Source organism: Mytilus edulis, chromosome 1 (genome assembly GCF_963676685.1).
Source record: "Mytilus edulis chromosome 1, xbMytEdul2.2, whole genome shotgun sequence".
Taxonomy (NCBI): Eukaryota; Metazoa; Mollusca; class Bivalvia; order Mytilida; family Mytilidae; genus Mytilus; species Mytilus edulis.
The window spans coordinates 106,630,287-106,643,617 of record NC_092344.1 but is presented as its reverse complement, the minus strand read 5'-3'; the positions used below and the strand labels follow the sequence as shown (position 1 = coordinate 106,643,617).

General features: G+C 31.2%; 1 protein-coding gene across 3 annotated transcripts in view; it reads left to right on the top strand.

Annotated features, from left to right (window-relative positions):
* Positions 1–12,721, top strand: part of LOC139517158 (uncharacterized) — a 67,251-nt gene extending 54,530 nt beyond the window's left edge. For all 3 annotated transcript variants that reach the window (XM_071307875.1, XM_071307882.1, XM_071307890.1), the window contains 5 exons: positions 8,022–8,258; positions 9,101–9,337; positions 9,904–10,131; positions 10,723–10,992; positions 11,939–12,721. In XM_071307875.1, coding sequence (XP_071163976.1) covers positions 8,022–8,258; positions 9,101–9,337; positions 9,904–10,131; positions 10,723–10,992; positions 11,939–12,072 — 1,106 coding nt within the window. In that variant the 3' untranslated portion in view covers positions 12,073–12,721. The remainder of the gene's footprint in view (positions 1–8,021; positions 8,259–9,100; positions 9,338–9,903; positions 10,132–10,722; positions 10,993–11,938) is intronic.
* Positions 12,722–13,331: the final 610 nt, after the last annotated feature.

Here is a 13,331-nt window from a genome sequence, read left to right as displayed (position 1 = left end):
TAATCATTTTATATAATATATCAGTTCATTAAACTATAGATAAATTCAGATTTATTGAATTATCATCATAATATTTCTTGACATAATGAAGCCCAATTTAAGCCACGTTGGAAAGGTATCAAACCTTTTAAAGTAGTCCGTGAAAATGTTTGATTCAGTGTATTTTATGAAAATATTTAAAACTACCAAGAACTAAAGAAATGTTTATTTGTTTATTATTACTACCAAGATAGACCCTGCATATACTCAAACATACATGGAAATAATTATTTACTGTTCTGAAAATATTAATAAAACAACGACATGAACTATTATGTGATTTTAGTTACTGTCATCACAATCTTTATTGGATTTATCAACTTATTTATGGCTTATGTCACACCTTTTGTTTGTTACCTTATAATTATTTTCAGACGTGTCAGATTATGACCGGTTATTAATTTACAAAATATTTTGAATGAATGAATGAATGATCTTTATTCTCATCAAACCAAATACATTGTTACAGAGAAGATATTACAATGATAAATATAACATATACTAGTATAAGATATAGCATGTGTGAAATATCAATTAATATGATAAATATTTACACCAAAGATAAATAAACATATAGTTGTACCAACCAGGAGGATCATAGACTTTCGCAAAAATAGATTTGATAAAGCTACAAAGTTTCTCAGGCTGAGAAGTGCAATATTTCTACAACTCGGTTTAATACAATATTCCAATAAAAAAATCAAATAACGCGGTGGGCGTTCGCAGACCTAATGTTTTCCCCCAGTTAGCTTTTTTCCCTTATTTTCTAAAAACTTTTAAATCATTCAATCTTAATGTGTGTTTTTTAATTATTATTATTAATTTCAACCAGGATTTCTATAGTAGGAACTATGGTCATTTCACGTTTTCGCAATAAAAAAAAATCTAGATTATATTTTAAATCTGACATAATTTTCTTTTCTAAAATAAAAAGGGAATAGCATTTTTATTTGGTCCTGTCCTTGTCGAGGTTTGTCCTGTCATTGTCAGCGTTGGTCAGGTCACATTACAGCAAGCTTTTAATATTTTTTTCTATGTTTTTCCTATCTTTATGTATAAAATGGTTAAATCTGATTATATCTCAAATTTCAGAAAAAATATTTTTTAGAAGTAAAAAGTAATTAGCAATTTCATCTGGTCCTGTCATTGTCGAGGTTGGTCCTGTCAGTCTGCGATGGTCATGTCGCATTTAAACTTTCTATATTTTTTATAACATTTATTTTTCAAAATATGACATATTATTTTATATTTCAAATCTGAGATAATTCTTTAGAAAATAAAAAAGTTATTGGCATTTTTATTTTGTCCTGTCATTGTCGATGTTGGTCATGTCATTATCAGAGTTGGTCATGTCACGTTTTCTAAAGTTTCTTACATTTTTTTTAATTTTTTTTCTTAAATCTATGTATAAAATGATGAAATCTTATTATATTTCAAATTTCAGAGAAATATTTTGAGAAATAAAAGAGAAATTAGCAATTTCATCTGGTTCGGTCATTGTCGAGATTGGTCCTGGCATTCAGCGATGGTCATGCACGTTTTCGAAAGTTTTTGAAAATAAATTTATATTTTTTATAACATTTTAGTTTCAAAATATGACATACCATTTTATATTTCAAATCTGAGATAATTCCTTTGAAAAATAAAAAAGTTATTAGCATTTTTATTTGGTCCTGTCATTCTTGATGTTGGTCCTGTCATTATCAGAGTTGGTCATGTCACGTTTTCTAAAGTATCTTACAAATTTTTTAATTTTTTTTCTTAAATCTATTTATCAAATGATGAAATATTATTATATTTCAAATTTGAGTTCAATCCTTTGAGAAATGAAAAAATTATTAGCATTTTTCATTTGGTCCTGTCATTCGGTCCTGTCATTCGGTCCAGTCATTAGTGTAGGTGTAATACCACCAAATCAGGGTACGTCACATCCGGTTGCATACGAAAGTAGGTCTAAAAAAATATTCCCTTGAATTTGACCATTGTAGGTAATTAATCCTACATTTTATTGCAGTAAAACTATTTCTGTGTCATAAACATATGTCTTGGGTATTTCAAAACACCATTATTTTTTATTTGTGATTTCTATAGAAAATTGTGTAATCTTGAGGTTACATGGTGACTAAACCTTGTACACAGATAGAATAAGGGGAGAAATTTGATTGGTTAACTTACAATGATGGTTATTTTCTTATATGCAATGAAATGTTATGTGAAACTTTTTCTATAGAACTGGACAGGATAAAACTTTACTCATGCCAAGTATTTCTTTATTTGAAACAAAGATAAATTCTGCACAATTTTTTGAAAAGTGCAAATTTAACAAAGACTAATAGGGGAAAATCAATGGTGGTATTACACCTAATATGGGAAGCTGTACATGCACCTATGGCCTTGTGAGTAATCTCATGTGTTAAAATTTCTTGCTATTTAAGTGAAATAATACAAAAAATGAAATATTCTGAGTGGATTGAGTCTCCAAAACACATTTTATGAGAAAATTGTCTTGAAATAGGACTGTACCATGAATATTCAGTTTACAGAACAAGCCATACTAAGTGCATATATTTATTTTTTTGGAGGGGGGTGGGCTTTTTCTCCTTATTTCTTATATTTTGCTATGATATAACATTTTCCTAGGTAATACTTAAATAAATATATAGTTATAAGTAGATGAAATTATTTTTAATGTTGTAACGACAAGTTATTCACTAAAAGAGAAGCCTTTTATGTCCCTCTTTAGAACGCGGCGTAAATTTAATTTTTACGTAAGGACTTATTGAAACCTTCATGGAGACAGTAAACATTTATATGGATGGTTCATTCTGCTAAAATGCTTCAATTACTCATTTCTTATAACATTTCCACCATAAATGATTGAAAGTTACCCCAATATTTTTATTTATTGGCCTGAAAAGGTGAAATTTTGAGGAAATGAGAGGTATAAATTGACCCAAAGAGACCTTATAAAGAAGACAAAGAGGTTTATTAGTGGTATTTTATGTTCCTAAAATCATCTTTTGTATCATTTTCAACTGTTTGTAGGCAGATAAGATAGATATTTGATCATTTATTGGTCTACACTTTATTCTATCTTGATGCGGCTTGGTTTGGATTTGTCGAAGAAATTTTGCTCGAATCGCTGTAGATGTCGTCTTTCAATATACTATATTTTTCTCAAACTATTGAACTGATTATGACAAAACTTGACAGAAATGCTTGAAATAACCAGTATTACAAAGGGAAAAAGTCACATTCAGTTTATTGAACAAAAAGGTCTTCTTTAGGTGTAATACCACCAAATCAGGGTACGTCACATCCGGTTGCATACGAAAGTAGGTCTAAAAAAATATTCCCTTGAATTTGACCATTGTAGGTAATTAATCCTACATTTTATTGCAGTAAAACTATTTCTGTGTCATAAACATATGTCTTGGGTATTTCAAAACACCATTATTTTTTATTTGTGATTTCTATAGAAAATTGTGTAATCTTGAGGTTACATGGTGACTAAACCTTGTACACAGATAGAATAAGGGGAGAAATTTGATTGGTTAACTTACAATGATGGTTATTTTCTTATATACAATGAAATGTTATGTGAAACTTTTTCTATAGAACTGGACAGGATAAAACTTTACTCATGCCAAGTATTTCTTTATTTGAAACAAAGATAAATTCTGCACAATTTTTTGAAAAGTGCAAATTTAACAAAGACTAATAGGGGAAAATCAATGGTGGTATTACACCTGTAACCCCTTAAAAGTTGACAAAATTGTTTATTCTCGATACAAGAGATTTTAGAAAATTTAGATTTCTCTTCATTTTGTTTCATCTGACTCTTTCTTTTCAATAGAAAATACAACAAGATAAAAGAGGTGCCGATTGAGTAGTTTTAGGTGATCATGAACAGAAGTCTTAATCCTCACTTTATACACACCCAAGCTCATTAGTGTAACTCATGATTAATTGTTTTGTAAAACCTCGGTCACACCTTAACGGATAGCTCGAACGGATGCCTAACTGATAACTTTTTTTCAATCAGTTCATGTCCGTTAGACGTTCGTTATTATCAGTTAGACGTCCGTCCATATCCGTTGCATGTCCGTTTAGCGTACTTTTTATCCGTCGACGTCCGTTCTGTCCGGTGGAAAATTTTGAGCATGTTCAAAACTTTGAATGGACGTCCAACAGATGAAATATCTGTTGAACGTCCTGAAGGCGTCCGTTTTTGTATGGTACTCATCCGATGCGTTTCCGTTTTGTATACGTTACGTGTCGTTATACATCCATTGGAGGTCTAGCAGATAAATTCACCAATGGACTTCCACCGGACGTTTAACAGATAAAACGGATGATGAACGGATCTGAAACGGATAAAGGCCAATTGAAAATTTCGCGTCAGAAATGCCAATTATTGGTATGTCAGATTCTTTAAGGTTCATGAATTCTTATTATTCATAATCGATCTTAGAGTAAGGGCAAGTCTTCACAATCAAGCAGCTCTTATTCAGGCCAGACACTGCCCTTTGGCGTCATTTTGAAGAACAAACCAAAACCAGTTACACAGAAACATTTTGAATATTTATGCGATTCACATGTATTATTATTGTCGCCTATAATTTTTAAAGCAATTGCTTTTATGCCGTCGCGTATGGCAAACTTTGTGACCCAGATCAGAGACTCCGCCCAGATCAAGCCATAGTATTTTGTTAAACAGGCTCCTGGTCAGTCATTCTTTAACATCTATGTATGTTTTCTAATGCAATACATAGCTTGAAACTTTAAAAAAAAGTAAGTGGATTTAAGAAGTTTCAGAATATGTTCTTGTAGATGTATTTTTGTATTTAAAGGGTCAACCGTTTGACTATCAAATAACATAGAAGTCCGAGTGAAAAAAAGTACATTATTATAAATGCGATTCTGTTTTCCGCCGTTCGTACGATGTTTCAACAAAATATGGATTCATTTCAGTTGTTGATTTAGTATTGAAAATTTAACTGAATTATCTCCTAATAAATACGGTTTTTTATGTTTAATTTGTGTTTCTTTAAGAGGTCAGGTGCTCTTGTTCATTCATAAAATTATCGTTCATTCATACATTTATCGTAAAATCAAAATCACTACACAGGTTAATGCGTAGTGTCAAATTATTACCTGTAATCTAAAAATAGACAAACTTTATTTGCGCAAATAATTTAGCGGAACGAAACCCTTGTTGAAAACACATACCGTAACAATAAGTTTGTTTTCCTTTTCTGTCAAAACTCCGTAATATTTATCGATCACCTTACTAATGAAATGGACCCGTCCAAACGTAGTAGATGCAAAGTCGGTCCAGATGAAGAGATATTTACAATTTGGAATTTTCTAGTTTATTAATACATAGATTGAAAAAAAGTACGTCTTTTTAAATATCATGATCAAAACTGGGTTTGCATAAAATTTATGTCAGATGAAACCATTATCCTCGTCTTTTCAGTGAACAAGTCTACTACGTTTGTTGACACTCGACGGTCCACCGTGTTAGCAATTTTATTTCACATGTTTTCGAAATATTGAAGATCATTTTTCGCAATGTTTCCTGAAAATTGATAAATATCAAAGCAACGTAGAGCTGTTTGTTCTTGTTCGTATAATAAAATTGATAATGGAAATGGGGAATTTGTCAAAGAGACAACAACCCGACCATAGAAAAACATACAACAGCAGAATTAAGGTCACCAACAGGTCTTCAATGCAGCGAAAAATTCCCGCACCCGGAGGCGTCCTTCAGCTGGCCCCTATACAATATAAACTAGTTCAGTGATAACGATTTAATGTCATGTTTGTCTGTGATGACCCCCCTTTTCGGGATTGCATGAGAATTGTAGTTATCTCGTACCCACATGCACTTGTTTCTATCCATAGGAAGGTCGACTATCCATATAAAACTATTTATATGGATAATCGACCTTCCTATGGATAGAAACAAGTGCCTGTGCTCGTACCGCATCAGAAGGACACATATCAACTGAGCAATAATGTTTGGAACTTAAGTTTTAAAAATGATGACATTAAGCTGAAATATACATTTATTCTTTACATGTTTATGTCTTGTAAGATATTTTGTTTCTTTCCCGTTTTTTAACATTTGTGTCTGGAAAGTTGAAATGTTTTAACTTAATCATTTGTGTTAATGGTTAAATATAAATTAATAATGAAAATTGTTAAAATTAAATCAATAAAGGAAATTATTGCCAAGGAAGTTACAAACACTACCAGGGGATAATCCATGATGATTTCTTTTTGAGTTATATGTTTCAGCACATGTATATTTGACCCCAACTTTAGCCTGGTAAACGTGTTGTCTCCTTGTGAAATATAAAACATATTAAAAATGACTTTCTGCTAAAGTTTTTTATTTATATAAAGTTAAAACCTTCTTACTTTTAACTAGACAACACTCATGTCAGGTTTAATTCTTGTATATATGTGGATGAAAAATAAAAGTCCCCAAACATTAACATGGCAGCAATTGCTTTTACAGCCTTTAAGGCTTTGATTCTGTATATCTTGTTCATCCGTTTTATCCGGTACGCTTCTGTTAGGTGTCTGTTTAATGCGGTACTTGTCGGTTGGATGTACGTTCGACATCCGTTCTGTCCAGTATGTTTCTGTTTCTCGTACTTTGCATATCCGGTGTGTGTCCGTTATGCATTCGTTACACGTCCATTTTATTCAGTAAGTACATCAACGGACTCCCAATGGATAACAATTTTGTCAATGGACAACTTTTATTTTCATCTGTTAAGTCCGTTTGTGCAATCCGGTAAGGTGTGACTGAGGCTTAAACATTTTAAATACTTTGTCATGAACATTAACAATGTATCACTAATTATTTATGAAAATTCTATAAAAGATAATCTCAGGTAATCACTCGTGGAAATAGCATGTCATAAATCAATTACAGTGGTCAGTGAACGGAAATTTAATTACATGTGTATTGTCAGATCTACTCTTCAATCCATTTAAATCCTGGAGGTCATGATTTGACATATGAGTATTAGTTCGAGATAAATAATGAATTTTGAATGCTTTTGTTAACCTTGGGTCTGTAAATCTAGTTCGACTCAACCGAAGTTTCGACTCATCCAATTTCGACTCATCAGGAGTCGAAATACATACATTTATATGGAACAAAGTTCGGGACCATGTGAAAACTTCGACTCATCTGAAATTTTGAGTCAACCGAGTTCGAGACAACGAGAGTTAACTGTATATATATCTTATTAGTAGTATTTTAAAGTAGATAAAAGGTTATGTCTCATATATGTTTGTGAAATAGAAACCTGACAAAACAACAAAACCAAAAATAGATTTGAAGGTCAAATAGGAATAAATAACTATATTTTATATCTCTTTCTCTTTGATTTCATACTTAGACTGTTAGGAAGGGATGAGGGTATATAAGGATTTTTTTTGTGTTGTTTGGTTGCTGTCTCAATGACTTATAGAATTACTTCTTTTCATATATAATGTCTATTTGTGAAATAGCTTATATTGAACATTTCAATGAATCATAACGATTCTAATTAAATAATGTCAAAGGAATTAAAAAGGAATAATAATTTTGCTTTATTTTGTTTTAATGGCACTTTTGTTTTGTGAATATTGAGCCTTTCCAATGATGAAATGCATGCAGGCCTAGAGTGCTTTGCCAAAAATATAAGGGTCTTTATAAATAAATATAACTGTTCAGTCTTTTATGGTCAAGAGTACTAAGAGAGGTGTACTCATGTTAACTTTTAATGTTGATTTTTTTCCTCCAATGTAAACTCTTAATATAAAAACTGCCTTATTTTGATACATAGATTAGGCAAAATCAGTTTTTTATAGGCAAACTATTTTAATAGTGTTAGTAGTTTTCTATATAGAAAGTTTTAAACAAATCAGTTATTTTTAAACAATGTTATTAACAGAGGAAATTTTCTTTTTTTCAGGGAGACCACTAAAAAATTTTAGTCTGTTTAAAAACAATGTAATTTATCAACATAATGACGAGACATTGACAGGAGTTGCAGTGGATGATTGTGCGGTGGCCTGTCTGTTGGAAGAGCTGTTTGATTGTCAATCATTTGAATACTGTCAAGGCACAGAGATGTGTTATCTCAGTAAAGTACAACCAGATATCAATACTACATTACTGGTGCCCAGTGATTCATGTAATCTTTATTCAAGTGAGTACTACAATACAGAGATACAGAACATCCATGCAACTTTAGAATGTACAGAGAGAAATTTTTCTGCAGTCTAATACACTTTCAAAGGACAAGGTACGACAAGGCCTGTTTTTGACCCCCCTTTTTTCCCGTTTTTCAAATTCTGTTTTGGAAAGCTACTTATTATGTTAAAATATACCCTGAGGTTTGAAGTTTGTTTTGATAAACTTTAAAACCCCCAATTTTAGCAACTGGGTGAGGTGAGGGGGGTAAACTTTCTGTTATTATTCAAATATTGTAATTATTATTACTTTGCAGGTGGTTCCGTACAACAAATTTTTAGTTTTAAAGTGCCTGCGCCAACGTGACCCAGGATTTATTTTATTCCAATGTCATGAGAACTACTTTTGCTATCTAAATCACCATAATTTTCTACGGGATATGTAGGCGCACGCTCTTCAATTTAAAGAAACAATGGCCAAAAATCGTAATTTTTCCTTCTTTTGGCGTTTTTGATGCCCTTTTACCCCCCTCACCTCACCCTTTTTCAGAAATTAATAGTTTTGAAATTCATCCAAACAAACTTCAAACCTAAGGGAATATTTTAAAGTGATAAGGAGCTTTCCAAAACAAAATGAGAAAAATGAGAAAAAAGGGGGGCAAAAAAAATGGCCCTTATCGTACCTTGTCATTTGTTGTTAAACTTAATATATATTAGCTTCATTTAGACAGATATGGTAAGAAATTTGAGGTATTATACACAAGCTGTAGTTATGAAACTGTAGATAGCTTCCAAAGTTATGTATAATCTTCCTTACCTTTCTTGCTACTAATGTTCTAACTATGTACCTACTTTACAGGGTTGTATTTAGACAGATATGATAAGACCCCTGGTGTGATGTACACAACCCCAGGGTATGAAACTATAACAGGTATCCAGACAGACAATCTATGTGCTCAGCGATGTTCTAAGGATCCTGGTTGTAAATCATTTGACTATTGTGTCAACACTTTATCATGTCAGCTGAGAAGGACTCACAAACTAGACATGCCTAACAACACCATGACAGTTAAGGCCACATGTAATCACTATTCACGTAAGTAAAAGAAATGCCTAACAACACCATGACATTTAAGGCTACATGTAATCACTTTTCACGTGTGTAAAAGAAAGCAATATTTGTAGAGTGGTACTTAATGTAAAGGATAAATAAAATAACAAAAAGATTTGCAGGATAACACATAACCAACTATGAATGAACACACGTTATTCCCTGCTTAGAACATGAAGAGGATTTTGATAGGTTAATGCACACCGTTACAAAACCCATAGCTCCTAGGGATATGAAAGTAGATAACTTATACTATGTATGTGATCATTTTGCATAGATATGTTTATCAAAGATATATGAAGTCCAGTGAAAGATTCAGCTATTTATTTATTTTATGCTTGCACTGATAGAACAGATTTTTCAAATGATGAGTTACCATGAGTTTAACCAAACTACAATTTAGGAATTTGATTGCACTTGTTTAATTTTTTTATCCCAACAACAGATATTGTGTTGATATTTAAGGTGAGATTCATCAGTATGTAAAAGTAGTTTCTACTTAAAAGAATAAAATACTTTAATAAATTTAATAAATATAATTTGTGTTCTAGGTAAATATATAAATGATTTTGTTATAAAGACTGGTAGAGATATGATGATAGATTCCAGCCAGGAGATCATCGGTATAACAGCTGATCAATGTGCCAAACTGTGTGTCGATCAGGAAGCTGGTAACTGTAGGTCATTTATATACTGTGGCAACCAGACTGTCTGTCGACTCAAGTCAATGCCGTCTAAACAGGCAGTGGTAGCTAGTCAATATTGTGACTTATATCTCAGTAAGTTTTACCTTCATTAGTCAGTATAATGATCAAAATTTTATTAAGATGGTACTTAATACTACAGGGAGATAACTCTGAAAGAATGTTTTAATCATGTTCTATTGTTAAGGAAATATCAAGCTTCTCAATGATCAAAATTAGTGTTTTGTCAAACTGCTAAATATCCATTGAAATTTTTCCGATTAAGTGTGGTTCATGTTTTTAAAATTTTTATATTTTTGTCAAAGGGTCAAAGTAAATATTTTGTCAAAATTTAAAGACAATTTAACGAGCCAAATTAATTTTAGTCAAAGTGTTTGGTACCACCTTAAGTTTGTCATCTTCCATAATTAATAATGTGACTTATATCTGGTAAGTTTATGTCTGCTTTAGTTTTGCATATTTTAATTATATCGATTACGGTAGTTTGTTATCTTTCTTAATCAATATTGTGACTTTATTATAGTTAAAGTCAGTGTGTAAAATTTCAAGATAAGATGGAAAATTTTGTGTTTTTGGTATTGAAATAAAATATGCCAGTCACCAGTTAAGTCAATAAATAGAATATTAAAAACAAAAAACTTTTTCAAATTTTCTATTTTTTGGCAGGAAGTTTTAATCCAGATTTGCCAGGACCTGCACAGGGATGTAATAATTCAAATCTACCTCCATCCATATGGACAACAAATCCACAACTTACATCACGTATAGTTACCAACCCTGCACAATCTCATGGTACACAGACATCTGTCATTACTAAAAGACTGGGGATTACCAGTACACATGCTGCATCAAAATCAACCAATACAAATAATGCATCAAAACGAAACAACAGTATTTGTTCTCCACAGCAACAAGTAGATACTAAAAATAATCCAGGTAAATTCATCTTTTTTTTCAATTCATAGTTTCATAGTTTGTCTTTGATGCAATGCTTTAAATAGCTAATAAATATTATTTTTATAAAAAGTGTACATGTATGTATGTATGTATTTGAGGATTGCTCTATCTGATCTCATAATTGTCAAGTACAAATATATATGTGTTTAATAGGTTAATTCCCAATTAAAAAACGCATACACACACAAAAAACACAATTAAACAACAATAGCCATGCTGTCCATTTTCCTTGAGTGTACCAAATGTATGTTTTCAACCAAATTAAAGTAAGGAGATCATATTGTATGATTGTATGATTTTCAATATGACAACCATTGGTTTCAACGATGAGCAAAACTTTTACCACAAGCCTCGAAATGTAATGGGATGATGAAAGGTGAAACAATGCAGAAGTGAAAACCAAGACCCTGATATACACTTTGAAAAACAAACATGTCAACACCACTAGTTTACACACCTCTTGCTTGGGACAGGCACATAAAGAATGTAGGAGTGATAAACATTTTTGTGAGCACTAAACACTCCTTCCCTAATCTGGGACTGTAGTGTAACAGCACAACATGAAAACAAACTTTAAAAATTAGTTAGAACAAGCTATACTCATCAGAATGGAGCTAAGCACAAAATAAGAAGAAGAAAGTTCTGGTTTAAGAGTATCTGCATTTAAGATGTTGCCTAATTTCATTTTATAAATGAACCGTATTTTCCTATTGATTTATAAATCATTTCCATACTTTTTCTGTTTCATTTAGAATAATTTTAACAAAACCCTATATGTTTTTTTCTTTTTGTCACACAAGTAGTTGAGTTACAAGTATATTTTTTCTTAAAACTCATGAATCTATGAATATTGATATAAACAGCAAACAAAGACATGAATATAAAGTGTAAAGACAATTTTATTGACTTTTCTCTTCATTTTCAGGTGTTATGGTAGGACTGGCCTTTGGTGTGTTTATACCTGGACTTATATTGGGAGCACTTGTCATGTACTTTTATAAGAAATACTCAATAAGATCTGATGATATGCATATGGAACTCATTAATGATAATAAATAATTCATTGAAGAATCTGACTCTAGTTCAAATTTCCTGGAATCACTAGCATTTTCAGCATTGTAAGATGACTCATCATGACAATGCATACCTCAGTCCTATAAGCAACAATTCAAATAAAGGACTGCAAAACGTTTTAGTTAAAAATTGACTTTTCATTGAAATATGTTCATTTTTAAGAATATTTCGAAGTATATGTTAAAACTATGCTCATATCCAGCTGAATACGATCTTAAAATAGTAATGACAGTTATAATATTATAGTTGTCTGAAATTAGTGTTGATACAGAAAAGGAGGGGGTTTTGTTGAATATTGAATTTTAATTCTTAATGCAGGGATAGAACCTTTATTTTTATCCCGTCTGTTTCAAATTTGTAGGATGGCTTTCACACGTTTGTCAAAATCTTTTATAAGTTATAAATCTGAAATGAGGACCTATACTAATAATATGAAAATGAGAGACATTCTAACATACCACATGTTCTTATTTTTATATACCCTTTAATTCATTTTTTAGAATTTGACCTAGAAGATATTACATGTTTATATTTATTTTGTATGGGTTGAGTGCAATATTATTCAGGAAATGCATTATTTTTACTGTTCTATGTTCCTTCATTTTATTTCATTTCATATAAAGATTTTAAAATATCTAGGTGTTTTGTCTTATTTATTTTTAGCTAAAGTATTTATAGAAATATTTTTGACTATATTACTGCTGCTCATTTCAAGTAACAGTAGTAGTGGATTAGCTGGTAAATTGTCAATCATAAAAGAATTATATGGTGTTTTAGATATACATTTATTATGTTGAAGTATTGGTCAGTTTTTTCAGTGAAATGAAATTCTGGTTGGTTTTTCATAATTCAGACAATAGTTTTATATATTGTTGCATTCTCTGTTTGCCAGTTTTCTAGTCATTCAGTGATTCAATGTATTGACCATGCTGATGCCATCATATTGCCTTGTACCTGTGAAAAAAAGGAGAGTGGGTATACATCAGTATCAGGTACATTTAGGACAATCTTGAATGCACTTAATTCTATTTTACTAACCATGGCATTTTTCAAGTAAACATGATGTGTTGCCCTTTATGAGAATGAGCAGATTTTATAAGGCAATTACTGTGATTAAAATACTTTATCAGTTGATGAAACTTAATGTGTTAACATTTCAGAAGATATTTTGATTAAAGTGCTGGTGTTGATAGATTGCAACAATAGAAAATGGCAATTGTATGTCTACTTGTGAACCATTGTCA